Source organism: Lutjanus erythropterus, chromosome 9 (assembly GCF_056507025.1).
Source record: "Lutjanus erythropterus isolate fLutEry1 chromosome 9, fLutEry1.hap2, whole genome shotgun sequence".
Classification (NCBI taxonomy): domain Eukaryota; kingdom Metazoa; phylum Chordata; class Actinopteri; order Lutjaniformes; family Lutjanidae; genus Lutjanus; species Lutjanus erythropterus.
The window spans coordinates 13119798-13136750 of record NC_139325.1 but is presented as its reverse complement, the minus strand read 5'-3'; the positions used below and the strand labels follow the sequence as shown (position 1 = coordinate 13136750).

Below are 16953 nucleotides of genomic sequence, written 5' to 3'. Positions count from 1 at the left end.
TTTAAACATAGATCTGTAGTTACTTTAACAAATGTCTTTCTCTATAATTCATTATGCTTACATTCAGACAAAATGTGATACTCTTCTCCAAAACTTCTCCAGTGTTTTTCTGATCAGCCATCTAACATTGAGTCTATTAAATAGGGTGGCAACTGTAAATATGCCACTATTATAATTTTTCTAACGTGATTTATATTTCTGTTTTTCAGGATTATGATTGAATAAAATACTGAAATATTCATTAGTAGTTTTTGATATTCATTTTAGGTAATTTAATTGTTATATTATTTGAATAATTAAAAAAAAGAATCACTTGATAATAAATATATTAATCATTAGATTAACCCCCCAAAAACTGTTAAATTAATTTTTAAAAGATAATTTAGTTTAAAACAGTAATTAGGTGCCACCATCATCTGATGACACATCATCAGAGGGTAATATTTTTTTCAGTCACAGTTTAAATAGTTTATAGAAGTGTTTTACACTATACAATATTATGTAAGTTACAATAACAATGGGTTTGTTTTATTTTCTGAACTACAATTTTAAATACTCTCCACCTCCTTTCTTCACTCCCTCCTCTGCACCCGATGAGAGATCTCCCTCGGTGAGGAAATCAGACTCGACGCTCTGAAGTTCACTCTCACTGGCTTGCTGAGGTCCTGAGTTTTTGCTGTCACTTCGTCTTCATGCTCTACATTATTGACTGGCTGTCGTTCTGTGCGCCCAAAGGCGGCCGTAGCACGACGAAGGTCCCTGCTGGTGCTGAAGAAGGGTAGCTGGTGTTTTGTTATGTCTCTGCTGCTGCTGCCCAGCTGCAGTGTCTGGCTGGGACTCCTCTGGACCATGAAGTGGACCACCTGCTGCTGTTTGTAACTCTCTCTGTGAACAGTGTCCGACTCCGACAGAGTCAGCCTGCAACACATTAAACACAGCACATAAATGATTTTTAATCCAGTCTCTGTTACACACTCAAGTAGAGTGGTGATGTGATCTCTTTTAAATTCTTTCAAATAGCAGACGGATATAAATAGAGTTAAAGGGCTGTTCACCCCAAAATCAAAAATACATATTTTTCCACTGGCATGTGGTGCTTTTTTTTGGTGTGAGCTGCAGAGTTTTGGAGACATTAGCCATAGACATGTCTAATTTCTCTCCAGTATATTTGCTTGAAATGGCACAAGTCCTGTGTTGCTCAAAGCACTAAAAAGTACATGAGAAAATTCAAAACCGGTGTCTCTTTCCAAAAATCATGATCTGGTTACTCAAGATAATCCACACATCTTGTGAGCAGTTCATGTTGGAACTACTTTCTTTCTATCAGACAGACAGTAGTTTCGGTAGATTCTACGACAGAAAGGAAGTAGTTCCTCTATGAAACTGCTCCCAACAAGGTCTGTGGATTATTTTGAGTAACCAGGTCATGACTTTTTTCTTTATTTATATTTATATAATATTTTAAATATAAAATATATATTAAATTATAATAAAATATAATATATATTTTAAAATGGGTTTTAAATGATAAAAAAACCCAACAAACTTGTAGCTAACTTTGTAACAGGCCAAACCCCTATGGTGATTAAACTTTTCATTAAAAGTAGATGTCAGATGGAGAACCTGATGGAGCTGACGTCTTACAGAGTTGACAAAATGTCATATTTTTCATTTCACAGCGTAGTCGTAGTGAGAAGCCATTTTTTTTTTAAAGTTGCCAAGAGTTCTCTCAATGCTAATTAAAATACACATATTTAAACTGAAATTTTTATGTAGCTTTAATTGAGAAGGGCTACAGAGTTGAGTGATAGCGATATTATTTATAGAATTTGTCGAAATATAGAAAGCGTACCAGTGCTTGAGCAGTGTTCCTGCCTTTTTTAAACCAGGACGTGAGACAGAGGAGATTAGGCCTGTCTATGCATGATTGAATCATGTTTTTGCAAAAATCTGACAACTGACAGAAGTCTGGACCCAACTTTAAAGACCCAACATTTGAATAAAAAAATCTATTTTAAAACAGAGATGATTGTAATAGAACATGTTCTATATTTTCAGTAGGTGTTGTTACTTTTAGATTTTTAAGCCTGTTAACACATTTTTAAATTGTTTGATGTTGTGAATGTTTGTCTAGGACAAGAGTGTTTCATGCATATAAATCCTTAAAAAATACATTTTCACCTAAAAAAAAAAATTTGAATTAGAGTGTTGGTATCGATTCATCAAAAGTTTTTCATTATTGTTCCAGTTGTCAAGAATAGATGATTTCACTGAAATTGTTTCATAACCAGTGAAAAAAAATAGCTTTAAATAAAAATCAGAACTGTTTTTCTCACTTGTTTCTAAATTTAAAAAAACATCACCTGGCAACTCTTTCCCCGACCTTTTTCATGGATAAAAACTTTCTCACTTGCCTCTCAGATATTCTGTACTTTAGGGTGAAACACACCTGATGACTCAGACTTTAAAGCTGGTGGCATTTTTGACCACGTAACATGGATATTAGAGGTTGTCCTTTAGTGACATTATTGACCAGGATGAGGTCATTAAGTGCCATGGGCTGCTCTGTTGTCTTTCAGTCTCCATCCTGCAGCTTGTCACACCACCACCCTGAGCATTGCACCATATAACACTACAAACAAACAAACAAACAAACAAAGTTCACATTTCAAGAGAGAACAACCTACTTGTATTGTGGCCTGGTTTCAAGCACCACGCTCAGCCAACATGCTTGGTAGCTCTCCTTCTTCCACTGGTTGTCCTCCTGAAGATCACAGTAGGAGTTCACCAGGTAGCAGCCCCCTCTGCTCACACAATGCATGCTGGGATTGTGTCAGTAGTTTTTCAGTAAAAAGGGCAGCATGTACAGCGACAAATGTCCTCTTAAACTTGTGTCTGACTTGCCTTGTATGAAACTCAGAAGGAGGAGATCAATCAATGTGTGTGTGTCTGTGTGTGTGTGTGTTGGACACTGTCTTAAATATCCAGCCTTGTTTCTATTTTTACCCCTCTGTGTCACTTTGTAGTGAATGTAGTGAATGTCCCCACTTCAGGCATCCTGAAGGTTGGTTTTCATTTGAAAATGAGCTTTGACTCTTTCCATGACACGAGTCAACCAGAGAAACCCAGATGAAACTCCACTCATTTCATTTATTGAACTTATTGGTGTTGTATCATGTACCTGCAGATAAAAACAGAAGTGATTTTAAAATCTTTCAATTATTCACTCTTGGAGTTTTTGTATCATTGTTATGTTTAATTATGTGCATGTGAGTATATGTTTTTCCCTTTTCCAAAGTCAAATTCAAGCATTTTTTAAGAATTTTCGAGATGCATCTTCAGGATTTTCCAGCACATTACAGTTGTGCTAAATTACAGACTTATGTATGTATACTCAAAATGATTATTTCACTTCATCACATTAAATCAGATGTTACTGTGCCATAAACAACCACAATTATGTTTTAATAGAGTTTACAGAAGGGTGAGGAAAAAAAAAAAAAGATTAATGTTTCAAAATGTGTCACCTGTCTGTTAGTAGACTTGGCATCCTATGTAATCTTGTTGAGCCAGTATCCAATTTATTTTATTTATCTATAAAGCAAACTACTCAGTCAGGCAGTAATTCATGATTGAATTGTATACTCACAATTTCAAGCAATTTCAAGTACTTTATCCAAATCCAAACACTTTTCAAACCTTGTAAACACTACATTTAAATTCAGGTGTTTTCATGGATTTCCAGCACCTGTACAAACCCTGTTTTATGTGTTTACATCCATACTAAGTGCTGACAGGAATATGACATGACTAACCTGTCAGAACGACATGAATCCAGGGTTCATCCCATCAAGTTAAAGAAAATATCCTCTCACTCCTCAGATGTCTCTCACATAGACCACATGTCTCAGGAAGGAAACAGCTGAGGGCAGTCAGATCACTGACTCACAGTCATAATCCAACTCATTAATCATTTCAGCTCCTTTGTCAAAATCATATTTAAAAACCACAAAAATATTGTTTATGACTGACTGAATTTTAGAAAAGGGACAGTTCACTTCCTAATCAAAGCTATATATTATCCCCCCTGGCTTTAAGCATTATTTTTCAATCTGAATAGTTTTGGTGTGAGTTGCACAGGTTTGGAGACGTTAGCAGTAGAGATGTCTGCTCTCTCTCCAATATAATGGAAAAAATTCAAAATTCAAAACTAGTGTGTCCAAAAATCATGACCAGGTTACTCCCACAGACCTTGTTGTGAGCAGCTTTATGTAGGAACTACTTTCTTTTTGCAGTAGAATCTACTGGAACTACTTTTTCTACTAGAAAGAAAATAGTTCATACAAGAAACTACTCACAGTGAGGTCTGTTCATTATCTTGAGTAGCCAGGTCATGATTTTTGGGAAGAGAGAGAAGTCAGACATCTCTACAGCTGATATCTCCCAAACTCTGCAACTCACACCAGAACTATCTACATGGATAAATAGTACTGTAGGCCAGAAGAAAAACGTGCATTTTTGATTTTGGGGTGAACTGTCCCTTTAAGCTTTCTGTGAGTACAGCAGATCTACTGGCACTGCCAGCCATTAACCTCAGCACAATGGGTGCCAGGGAACTTCTCTTGTGATGCACCCAAACTCAGGAACTCCCCCCTCACATTTGCGTACTGGACACCATCACAGAATTTAAAACTGCTCTTTAAAACCCATCTGTTTGAAGTAGCTCACTCACTCTGTCTCCATATACTGCATCTTATTTTTTCTGTTGTGTTCTTTTTATTGTACTGCTTTTACTTTGCTGTTAATTGTGTTTTTATGATCATATGTTTCATGGCTGTAATGATGTTTTCTTTTTTATTTGATGTAAGATGTCATTAAATAAAACGTATTATTGTTAGAGTTACTACTATTATCATTAATATTAATAAGACAGACTGATAGAAAGTGAGAGAATAAATGTAGGTAGGAAGACAGGAACTAACTAAGTACAAATACTTAATTATTGTACTTCATTAGAGTTTTCAGGTATCTGTACTTTACTTGAGTGTGTATTTTTCCGACAACTTTTTACTTTTACTCCCAAAATTTGAAAACAAATATCTGTAGTTTGTTCTCCCTTCATTCACAAAACTGGCTTGTTACTTTACTTTTAATAAATTTGAGTGGAATTATTAATTATTGTTATCTTGAATGCTGCCATCCCAACATCAAGACTTTAAAGTACATGGATGGGACAATAACACATATAAAGATGATTCTTTGGTGTATCCCATCAGTGCATCAGGAGTAACAAGACAAAAAAGAAGGAAACGACAGAAAACGAAATAAAAGATTTAAGAAGATAAAAACAAAACAAAATAAGACACAAAGATGTGAGAAGACAGACAAAAGAGATGTATCATTGAAAAACAACACATAAGACATGTCAAGATGAAAAACTAACAGGATCAAAAAAGATGCAACAACACTAAAATCTACATAAAAGAAAGAAAACAGTCAGAGGGGGAAACTTGACTGAGGAGAAAAGGTGAGTTTCAGTTAGTTTTGCACGTAAACAGCTGGTAGAAATGTCCCTCAGAGGGTGGCTTTTTACTTTTAAACATTTAATTTCAGAGCCTGTACTTTTTCACTTTTACTTTGGTAAAGAGGTTGAATTTGTACTTGTACTTCTTTTTTTATACAACTATCTGTGCTTCTGCTTGAGAGTGTGTGTACTTTTACCATCTCTGAATGTGAAAAGGTTGGGAGGCAAGTAAAAGGCTTTGTTGGATTTACACTTAACACTTACTAGGACAGATAAACATGGCAGGATAAGAGCCGCAGCATCATGCAAAAGTAACTTAACTAGACCTCTCCTAGACTTTTCCTCAAATCATTTGATTTGAGAAAATGGTCTTCCATACTTGATCACTGATTTTTTTATTACTGTCTGCAGATAATGCATCTCCACAGGTGAACTGTTAGAGTTACATATGAAGCTCGACAGAATATCACTTTAAACCTTGATCACTGGTGCTGTCGTGGGGACTGTGACGGTGAAACTGAATCAGAGGGTGTGTGATGGTGTGACTGAGGCAGTGGAAGGTATGCTGGACTCAGTCCATTAAAAACAGCCTGTTCCAGCGACACAAGAGCCGCTATTACATGACTTCAGTTTGATGCTGAATCTTGCATAATAGAGGTTGCTACAGCAACATTAGCCTACATTCATAAACACAAACTGGCATCACCTCCAGTTTAGAATTAATGTGAATGTCATTTAATATGATCAGGGTTATTATTGTGACACCAGTGAAGTGCAGAAGTGATTTTAAAGTGCTACATGAACTGACACCAGGTTTGAAACTACTAATCCCCCTATTTCACCCACCTGTCCCCTCAGATCAGGACACCAATCACTGCTCTCCGATCCACACACGGTCCTAAACTGTGGAACAGTTAACCACAAACAAGTCGATCTCCCCCTCCACTGGTTTTACTTGATCATCCCTGCTTTTATTTGTGCTTCCCTGTGTTTTAATCAGAGGCTGATTAAAGTTGTAGATGTAATAAAAAGGAGCACGTTGACACTGGTACTACTCTGGTATTGTGCACAGTTCATAAAGATTATTTTGCTGTTTCTTACCATACTCTAATGTAGAAGCAAAGAAAACCTCAAGATGTTATATTTTTTCTTTCCTTTTATGTTTTTCTATAAACATAAAACTACACATTATTTAACTGATGCAATCATTGCCCCACACACTGCAAATGTGAACTAAGTAGACACATAAGATTCTTTTTTCATATTTATTGTCAAACACTCAAATATTACACAGTAAATTTCTCTCAGTTGAAAATCTGATTGACAGAGCTTCTGTCTGTCTGAGTATCAATTGAAACAATGACAAAAACAGTAAAACATGATGTCTGACACCAAAAAGTTTTTCTAGCCACACATTAATGAAATAGTTGAGTATGTTCACAGAGATAAGTGAGAACATGTACATGATGTGCGTATTTACAAAAGCTTCTGGTATCAGTGCTGATCAAACAATCCTTTCATGGAATTTATTTGTGGAGACAAAACTGATGCATCAATTTCTTTCATTTACTGAATAACAGACTGGACAAAATCAGCTGTTCACTGTATCAGACAAATCATCAGTGTGTGTCTGAGCAGACTGGAGCCTCACCACACACAGCCTTCATATCTCAGCATCAGTGACTGAACCAGGCTGGCCTCTTCCTGGGCCTCTCCACTATCCTCTTGTCTTTGTCCTGCTGATTTGGCGTCTCACCCTCATACAGGATGACGGTCTCCACTGTCGGGGCCCTCAGCGGGCCGCCTTCCATCGCTTTGATCTGGTGACGAATCAGACCAGTCTCCTTGCGGACCTTTGCATAACAGAAGCCACACAGGATGTGTTTCTGCTTCAAGTGACCACACTCGGGACACGGCTCAATGTTGTTCTGAGAGGTGGAGACAGAGGATGAGACAGAGAGAGCAGACTGTAGGTCAAATGACTTTGGACACATCTTTGCCATTTTTTTTTACTCACTGGCCACCTAATACTGATGTGTGATCAGCTAATGTCAAAAAGTAATATCTGCCTGCCTTCGCTGAAGATTTTTTACATTTGGGGCTGGACTCTATAGCCGAAAACTTTATCAGAATAAAATGTGAAACAGCTAATTTTTCAGTTTGTTGGTGGTTGGTAATTTGATGGTAAACTGTTGGTGCACTCTCCATCCAGTTATACACATAGCACTCATACCATTGTAGTAGTTGGGTTTTGGGGTGAACTGACCCCTGGAGATGCAGGAGTGGATCAGCTAAGTGTACCTTGACTTTAAGCAGTTTCTCTTTAGCTCTCCTCCTAGTGCGGTTGACCTCTATGGTGCGTCTCTTCTTGGGTGCTGCCATCCACAGGATGCTGTCTAGGAGACCACCGGGCTGCTCTGGACTCTGCTGCTCCTCCAGCTCATCCTCCCTGTTGATCTGAGGAACCAAGCAGGGGCCATTCACTGCCAGAGCTGGAACTGCACACAGGAAAATCAATGTTACCTTCATCTCAATGCAACCCAAATCAATTAGATAAATATGACCATAAAAATTATAACTGAGGGAAAGAGGAAATCAAAGGCAGGTGGTAGGCAAATGTGATTACCTTCTGATTAAATCAAACTGAAATTGAAATAAAGACATTAAAGACAGTGGGTATGGGTGTCATAGACAGCTTGTTGCCATGATTAGCAGTAACATTATCAACCATCCTGAGCTGCAGTCATTAAACTCACCCAGCTGTGTGTCCATACCCGCCGCCTGCAGCAGTCTCCTCTCAATGTGTAACAAAGAGCATCTGAGAGTGTGAACCAAAGCCGCTAAATTCATCATTTTTGTTGTCAGCACGCTTCCTTTCCTCCCAACATGTCAAACAGCTCACGGTCACTGAGGTTTATTGCGTCATCAAACAGCGACAACAAACTGTACTTCTTCCTCTGTTTCATTTCCAGCGGACAAGACGCACTTTGGCATATTAGTACCACCTAGCGGTCAATGTTACAAACTGCACTCTTTGTTTCCAGGTCCTCAAACCACGTCGTCCTCTATGAGCTCTCAGACTTAAAATATTTTGTAAATCTTATAGTTCCATAGCTGTATGTTTTTAACCGATCAATTAATCATTAAGAATTATGTATCCTTTTTAATGTATTTAAATATATGTTTCCTTAGTTCTTCAGTTTTTGTTTTTGTATCTAAATAAAAACAAAAATTCTTATTGTAACTTTATTTTTAGTGTTAAAATTTGGTCGTACGGTCTACCACTCCACAGACTTGGTTTAATCCTTTTTTTATGTTCTATGTACAATACTATATGACATTCAAATTACAGTTTAATTCAAGACCTTCAGTATAGCAGCAGCGCCATTGGGTGGCAGTATACACTCTTAAGTGAATTTACAAGCCTCCCGTCAACACACAGTAGAAGAAGAAGAAGAAGATGGCGGAACGAGGCTACAGTTTCTCCCTCACCACATTTAGGTAAACTTTGTTAAAATTGCCATTAAATTGAAAAAGAGCAACTAAACTCGCAGCATGTAGTAGTTGTTGATGAATTTCAGTTGGATAAAGTTTATGCACAGCTTTTGATATCGATAGGAAAAGCAGGTTTTGGGAGCCGCTGTAGCTGATGCACTGTCATTGCCGGGTATTAATGAATCGGCTAACGTAAGGTGTTAGCATGTCGGCTAACATGGTTTGAAATAATTAGATGAGACAAATGTTTGCGTCTGGTATCGATGGGAAAAGCTGATTATTTTTGTCTTTGTTAACTTTTTACTGAATAGACTGAAACAGGTTAGCTTTACAAGCTAATCTAGTAGAGACTAGGTTAGCTAAATTAGCTTAGATGAGTCAGTTGTTTTAGCTTTTACTTTCAGTTTCATCCGTTAGTGGTTGTAAGCTAAATGATTTTCAAACAACAGTAGTTGTTGCATGATATAGTTTAGTTGATTCTCCTTAACCTCACAGTTTAGTAACTCAGCATCATGTGTTTGTTCCTGCAGCCCTTCGGGTAAACTGGTCCAGATTGAATATGCCCTGGCAGCTGTAGCAGCCGGAGCTCCCTCAGTGGGCATCAAAGGTATGGAGTCCTGGAAATGTATGGAGCACATTAAACTGTGGGGTTTGGACCAAAAGTATGACACAAGAGATTGTTGCATTGCTGATCAAATCAGTGAGATGCGTTAAAATGAAAAGCTTTGATTAAATGGGATAATAAACCAAATCAAACTGTCACAGTGTTAGAAGATGTAGCACCTCTGTCTAGAATGGTGTATCATCTAAAAGGGACAGTTCACCTTAAAATCAAAAATACATTTTTCCTCTGGTCTATTGTAGTACTATTATACATCTACATTGTTTTAGTGTGCGTTGCTGAGTTTTGGATATACTGGCTGTAGAGATGTCTGCCTTCTCTCAAATATAATGAAAGTAGATGGCATTTGGCTTGTAATGCTTAAAGTGAAAAAAAAAAAGAACTAAAGCTCCAAAGCAGCGTGTCTTTCCAGATATCATGACCTGGTTACTTAATATAATCCACAGTAGGGCTTGGCAATATAATGATATTATATTGTGATATGACACTAGATATCATGATAGATTTTGGATATTGTTATATTGTGATATGTCAGAAGTGTTGTCTTTTCCTGGTTTTAAAGGCTGCAATACAGTTAAGTGATGTCATTTTGAGAATTTACCAGACTGTTCCAGCTGATCTATTATTTGCTTTTACTCACTTAGGCATAATATCCACATTATTGATGATTATTTATGAAATAATCTCACATCTTGTGAAAGCACCAATAGTCATCCCTGTAATATTGTTGCAATATAATACAGCAAACTTATTTTATCCCCTCAGCCACTTCCACCCTTTGGAGTACACAACATATCAGTCACAACTTACACGGTCAATAATTATTAATATCAACCAATATGAAACTTCACTATCATGATAGGTTTTTTGGCTATATCGCCCAGGCCTAATCCACAGACCTTGTAGTGAACAGTTTCATGTAGGAGACTTGTATTTTTTTGGTTCTTTGAGCACCACAAGCCAATCGCCATCTAATCCCATTACATTGGAGAGGATGCAGACATTTCTATGGCTGATATGTCAAAAACTCTGTAACTCTAACCATAACAATGTAGATGCATTACAGACCGCAGGAAAAAAAGGTTAGTTAGTCTGATGCAGAGTGGAAAAGTGAAACCACGCTGTAGTGAAGTATTTTTTCACAGCTGTGAAGGATGTGCTATTTTTCCATATAAGTCATTGGACCAACCTATCAGACACTGTTGCAACAAGTTAAACAGTCACCAGTATCACTAAAGACTGTGCATAAGATTACATTGATGAAGCTGGATGGGAAAAATGATCATCGGTTAGGATTTGCAGAGATACTGATTGTGATATTCTGTTTGGTCTTCAGCTTCCAATGGAGTGGTCCTGGCAACAGAGAAGAAACAAAAGTCCATTCTGTATGATGAGCAGAGTGTTCATAAAGTGGAGCCTATCACTAAACACATAGGGATGGTCTACAGTGGCATGGGGCCTGACTACAGGTGGGGGCTCTTTTTGTGTTTGACAAGAAGCATCTTTCTGTGAGATGTTCAACAGCCTCCAGAAAAAAAAGTGAAAATGGGCTATGCAGAGATCGTTCATCAGCAGCTAAAACAACAGTTTTCCTAGCCTTATCCAGTATATTTTAAATTGATATATTAGAGGTTTTTCATGTTTAACCCTTTGACAAACAAGCTGAATGTATTTTACACAGCCAGTCAATTTGTGAAGTACAGCAGAAAGGGTTTAGGATGATGTCATGCTTTCCAGACAGCTCTTGATATGACAAGACTTTGAAAAAAATCAACAGCCATTTGTTGGCTCTGTATGAGAGAAATCTAGAAAACACCACCAGAGTCTGTGTGACTACTGAACCTCACATGCTCAGATAAATTAATGGGTTGTGTCATTCTTGCAGGGTTTTAGTGCGACGAGCCCGGAAGTTGGCACAGCAGTACTACCTGGTTTACCAGGAGCCAATCCCCACAGGACAGCTTGTCCAAAGAGTGGCCTCTGTAATGCAGGAGTATACACAGTCTGGGTGGGTATACACAAAGACACATTAATACACACACTGCTTATAGACACATCACCTCTATCTTTCGGAGCTGTGACGTATTCAGTCTGAATTTTTAGATGTAAGTCTTGTTTTTTCTTCCAGTGGAGTGCGTCCATTCGGTGTTTCATTGCTGATAGCTGGATGGGATGAAGACCACCCCTACCTGTTCCAGTCAGACCCCTCTGTAAGTTGTGGTACTAATAATAATAAACTAATAATCGCTTTATTTTAATTTACCATTGCCAGCAGAGTAATACCTGTGATACATATACATTTTCTTAAATCATTGGATTTAGTTGTGCATCTATTTGTTTAGAAACATGTCCTCTCAGTTTGCAGTTATTCTAATGTAAAGACACAACAACTTACTGGATTTTCATTCCTGTGTTTCTGACTGGCAGGGGGCATATTTTGCTTGGAAAGCCACAGCCATGGGAAAGAACTACGTCAATGGAAAAACATTCCTTGAAAAAAGGTAAGATTTTACAATAAAAGGCATTTTTATATCATGGCTACAATAAAATAATCACCAGCAAACGTGTATATATATGGATTTTTCCTTGGTGTTGTTGTATTTGATATTCAGTGGCCAGTCACCCACAGTAAGAGCTCTGTATGTTTATGATGGCAGTCTCAATGATCAAAACACAGCTGTAAAAACGGTTTGAAAGGATACAAATGACAGAATCCTTTGTTTCTGAAAAACATAGTTAATTTTAATGGGTAACAGATGATAGTGTCATGATTGGGTATGAAATGGGCATTCTCAAAAGGCTCCGTCGTTCACAAGCAAGAATAAGTATTCACCACTTTGTGAAAAACTGCAGGGGCAAATAGTCAAACAGTTTTTGAAAATCAGAAAAAAGGATCAGAATGTTATAAGTGCCAACTTAAAACACCAGCATATCTGGTGGTATGGGGGCGTGTTGGTGCTCATGGCATAACTGTCAAATCTGTGAAGGCCACATTATTGCAGACAGGTACATGCAAATTTTGGAGCAACATACAAATGAGGACGAAATTATTAGCCCCTATGAAAATTTCATTTTTTAAAAAAGCATTTCCCAAGTGCTGTTAAACAGAGCAAGGATTTTTAACACAGCTTTTCCAATCATCCTAGTTTTATTTTGGATGCTTACATCATTTTATTTGCACACAGAAACAAAATTATTTCACAAAAACAAAAACTACCAGGGTCAAAATTATTACCCCCCCTGATGTTAATAATTGTGTATCCTTTTTGCTGGATAACAGCCTGCAGTCGTTGTTGTAGTTTTCAACAAGTCTCAGACACGTCTCCTGAGGAATCTCAGCCCGTTCTTCTTTGGTAACTTTCTCAAGCTCCTCCAGATTTTACGTTCTTCTGGCATGGACCTTGGTCTTCAGTTCACCCCACAGATTTTCAATGGGATTCAAGTCAGGTCTTTGTGCAGGCAGGTCAATAATGTTCACTTTGGTCTTCTGGAGGCAGTTCTTCACCAGAGGTGATGTGTGTTTTGGGTCGTTGTCATGTTGGAAGACAAAGCAACGACCCAGACCAGTCTTGCTGCTGACTGCTTGAGGGTTTTTGTTTTTTTTTCAAAATCTTCACATGTCCTCCTTTCTTTATGATTCCTTCCACCTTAACAAGATTCTCAGTTCCAGATGCACTGAAGCATCCCCACAGCATAATACTCCCACCACTGTGTTTCACTGTGGGGTCGGTGTTCTTTGGGTTATATTCCTCTCCCTTCTTTCTCCAAACATAACCATCGTCTCTTTGGCCAAAGAGCTCTAGTTTCTTCTCATCTGACCAAAGGACACACTTCCAATATGCCTAAATTTTCTCCAGGTTGTCCTTAGCATACTTCAGTCTGGCGTGAAGGTGTCTCTTCTGCAGAAGTGGAGTTTTTCTTGGTTTGTAACCTTGCAGTCCATTCCTGTGCAGGGCTCTAGTGATTGTCGTCTTTGACACTACAATTCCCGACTTGGCTAAATCATTCACTAGTGTCTTGCAGTTGTTCTGGGGTCTTTAGACTCATCTCTCACTAGTTTTCTTTCCAGAGTCTTTGAAACCTTTTGCTTCCTATCTCTGCCAGCCTTGTTCTGTACTGTGTGTCTCTCTTTGAATTTCTTGATGATACTTCACACTCCAGTTCTTGACATTTGCAAACGCTGTGATAACTTTGTTTATCCTTCTCCTGCTTTGTGAGCATCAACAATTCTTTTTCTCAAGTCTAAACTGATTTCTTTTGTTTTGGAATGATGCTTTCTCAAGTGACAGCTCAAACCCTCACTGAGGTTTTTAAACTGTGTGTAAATTGGAAGATACATTTTCAGTTCTAACTTGATTTTACAAGCTTTGAGCATTACAAAGTTAAAGCGCGTTATTGCACAACAGTGGTTTGTGCTATGGCTCAGTAAAAAGGTCAGTTCTTAAGGGGGCAATTTCTGAAATAATTCTGTTATTGTGTGCAAATAGAACTAATTTATGCTTTCTAAAGAAAACTAGTATCTTTAGAAATGCCATGTTGAAATTTTCTTGCTCTGTTAAAAGAGCATTTGGAATTTTTTTTTTAAAAAACTTTAAATTTCATAGGGGGGCTAATAAATTTGTCCTCCACTGTATGGTGTCATCCAGACATCTTTTTCAGGGACGTTCCTGCTAATTTCAGGAAGACAATGACAAGACACATTCTGCATGTTACAACAGTGTGGCTTTGTAGTAAGACTACTAGATTGGCCTGCCTACTGTCCAGACCTGTCTCCTATTGAAAATGTGTTTTGCATTAATAAGTGTAAAATACAACAATGGCAACCCTGGATTCTTGAGCAACTGAAGTCATATATCAAACAAGAATGGGAAAGAATTGCACTTTCAAAAGTTAAACAATTGGTGTACCTGTTATAAGATTACAAGATTGCACGTTTGGTTGGATGGGCTCTTAAAACTCTTAAAATTCTTGTACTTGATGTGCAAAATGACGGCTTTGTTTTGTTCTCAAGGTATAACAATGATCTGGAACTGGAAGATGCCATCCACACAGCCATCTTGACATTGAAGGTATGTTTTTTTTTTAGTAATAATAGAAGTACCTAAGATTTGGAATCCATCCTCACTGATACTGTGGTTCGCTTTTTTTTTTTTTTTTGTATTTACACTCCCGTGTCTTTGTGTTACAGGAGAGCTTTGAGGGTCAAATGACAGAAGAGAACATTGAGGTGGGGATTTGCAACGAGGCCGGCTTCAAAAGACTCACCCCAGCGGAGGTGAAAGACTACCTGGCAGCCATTGCGTGAACACACTCTCCCTGATGACGGCGCTTTCAGGCCACATTTCAAGAAAAAGGCATAACAGCACAGTAGACAACAGTCGAATGACACATTTTTATAAACCATTGTCACTCAGATAGTTTGGCTGAACTGTTTCTGCCTTGAGAACATAAAAGGATATCTGCCACAACTTCAGTACATTCAAGGTTTTTAATATGGGCTGTCAGAATCAGACAGCCTGTTTGGGATCATGCCCAGATATATTTACTCAAAGTGACAGCCATTGTGTGTGTGCATCAACTGTGGCTGCTGTTCACAACTGCATTGACCAAATCAGTGGCTGTGAAATGGCAAACCATATTAACTAATTGGCTTTGTTGTCAAACACATATCCTGGTACTGTGAAATGTGGCTGTTGTCTACTGTGCATATGAAAAGGAATGTGGTCTCTGATGTGTAAAATCTCAAATCTTCCTTCATTTTTCTTATTTGTTGTTGCAAAGGCAATGCTAGCGGTTTACAAATCAAGCACGGTTGTTTTATGCATTTATTCAAAATTCTGTTGTTTGTAACCATTGTGACAGTGGTCTCTGGTTGCACAAAAAGCAAAAAATTAAAATAACAAGGTTGTTAGAGACCAGAAAGAGCACTTCATTAATAATGCTCAAACACAGAAGGAAGATCAGCAGAAGGGAGCAAGTAGGGAGGATGCAGTGGAAAGTTTTGAGATTTTACAGTCAGGATCTAATTGCCTGTACAGCAGTTTTACACAACGTACCCTTTTCTTTTTCAAGCTAGAAACAATTCTAGAGTTTGTATTTTCTCTTCTGATATCTGTCACGTATTCAAATAAAAGATGATGGGTTGACATTGACTCTGTCTTTTAAATCAATCGCTTTTGTTGGGAAATGGCCGTTTGAAGTAATTCTATTGTTAAATGTGTAAACCAAGGTTCCACATTAACCATGGCCCATGGCCACCAAACATTCCATGTAGTTGGTCCCCCTGTGGCTTCCATACTGCGACTACTGCCTTTGCCATCTCACTATTACAGATCCTCATTCTGATTACTTAGTTCTTTTAAATTTAAAATTGTAAGAAACAACAAGCAGTGCCAGAAACACAAAAGGTAGGCTATGAATAAACAAAATGTCAATAAAAATTTTGGATTGAATGGAAGCAGGTTTAAAGGGATAGTTTACCCAAAAATGAAAATTCAGGCATTACTTACTCTCCCTCATGCCTATTGAAGGTTGGGTTTAGTTTTATAGTCAGCTCAAATTTCTCATTCATCCCTGGCTGAACCATGCTGGGTCCCTCCTGTGACCTGGCTGAGCTCATGGCTGTAATGAGATCTTACGCGATGACAAAGAGAACATGGGGCTGACTTGAAACACACTCGAGTTCAGTTTGTAGAAACCAGTTGCAATGGTCTATCTATCCATCAGGAGGAGCAGTGAGTGTGGAAGCTGAAGTGGATTCCTGCACCTGTTATTACTGTAATGTATCATAAGCATATTTGATGAGGGGTGTGTTTCCCACACAGAGCATATATAATGATTATCAGGCTACCATGTCATTAAGTCATAAATATTATGCTTAAGCTTTTTGTTATTCAAAAGAATTGCATGAAAGTTAAAGTAATATGGCTGGGAACTGAGCGATATACAGTAAGAAAAAACCTGTATTTGCAGCACAAGTCTGAGTGGCTGACTTTATCTGCAGTGGTACTGAGATGCATTATAATGTATATCATTATTGACTGTATAAATAAAATTTATGGTGCTGTTAGATTGCTGTTAGACCACCCCGCTAGGTGTGTCCCTCAGTTCACAGTATGTGCAAAAACCAAGAGCTAACTTTTTTTTAACCTCAATGAAAATGTTTTTCAAAGGCTAAATGCCAACAAATATGGACTGAATAGTTCCTTAGCTTGGAGCCATGTGTATGTGCACACTGTCTGAACTGAGCAGTGGTTGAAAGTACTTAAAATCTGTACTCAAATACAAATTCAAGTACTGTTACACTGCTAAA

The 16953-nt window shown here is 37.9% G+C and overlaps 3 protein-coding genes across 3 annotated transcripts; 1 reads left to right on the top strand and 2 right to left on the bottom strand.

Annotated features, from left to right (window-relative positions):
* Positions 1–359: 359 nt before the first annotated feature.
* Positions 360–2951, bottom strand: LOC146321143 (uncharacterized). Its single transcript, XM_084725627.1, has 2 exons — positions 2688–2951; positions 360–918 (listed from the first exon to the last, which is right to left on the bottom strand). The coding sequence occupies exons 1-2, from the start codon at positions 2819–2821 to the stop codon at positions 573–575; spliced, it is 480 nt and encodes a 159-aa protein (XP_084581753.1). The 5' UTR covers positions 2822–2951; the 3' UTR covers positions 360–572.
* A 3824-nt stretch (positions 2952–6775) lies between these two features.
* On the bottom strand, positions 6776–8452 carry mrpl32 (mitochondrial ribosomal protein L32). The gene is made up of 3 exons (XM_084725626.1): positions 8281–8452; positions 7826–8022; positions 6776–7452 (listed from the first exon to the last, which is right to left on the bottom strand). Exons 1-3 carry the CDS (start codon positions 8375–8377, stop codon positions 7201–7203), a joined length of 546 nt encoding a protein of 181 aa, XP_084581752.1. The 5' UTR covers positions 8378–8452; the 3' UTR covers positions 6776–7200.
* A 474-nt stretch (positions 8453–8926) lies between these two features.
* On the top strand, positions 8927–15793 carry psma2a (proteasome 20S subunit alpha 2a). Its single transcript, XM_084726184.1, has 8 exons — positions 8927–9025; positions 9550–9626; positions 10978–11110; positions 11527–11649; positions 11770–11851; positions 12069–12142; positions 14653–14710; positions 14830–15793. Exons 1-8 carry the CDS (start codon positions 8985–8987, stop codon positions 14944–14946), a joined length of 705 nt encoding a protein of 234 aa, XP_084582310.1. The 5' UTR covers positions 8927–8984; the 3' UTR covers positions 14947–15793.
* Positions 15794–16953: the final 1160 nt, after the last annotated feature.

Excerpts from the sequence above, each read along its gene's own strand:
- LOC146321143 (XM_084725627.1), bottom strand. The coding sequence starts at position 2,821 with ATGCATTGTGTGAGCAGAGGGGGCTGCTACCTGGTGAACTCCTACTGT. Across the intron at positions 919-2,687 it reads GAAACCAGGCCACAATACAA|GCTGACTCTGTCGGAGTCGG; the intron begins GTAGGTTGTTCT and ends AATGTGTTGCAG.
- mrpl32 (XM_084725626.1), bottom strand. The coding sequence starts at position 8,377 with ATGATGAATTTAGCGGCTTTGGTTCACACTCTCAGATGCTCTTTGTTA. Across the intron at positions 8,023-8,280 it reads GGGTATGGACACACAGCTGG|TTCCAGCTCTGGCAGTGAAT; the intron begins GTGAGTTTAATG and ends TCCTGTGTGCAG. Across the intron at positions 7,453-7,825 it reads AGAAACTGCTTAAAGTCAAG|AACAACATTGAGCCGTGTCC; the intron begins GTACACTTAGCT and ends TCCACCTCTCAG.
- psma2a (XM_084726184.1), top strand. The coding sequence starts at position 8,985 with ATGGCGGAACGAGGCTACAGTTTCTCCCTCACCACATTTAG. Across the intron at positions 12,143-14,652 it reads AAAACATTCCTTGAAAAAAG|GTATAACAATGATCTGGAAC; the intron begins GTAAGATTTTAC and ends TTTGTTCTCAAG. Across the intron at positions 14,711-14,829 it reads CAGCCATCTTGACATTGAAG|GAGAGCTTTGAGGGTCAAAT; the intron begins GTATGTTTTTTT and ends TTTGTGTTACAG.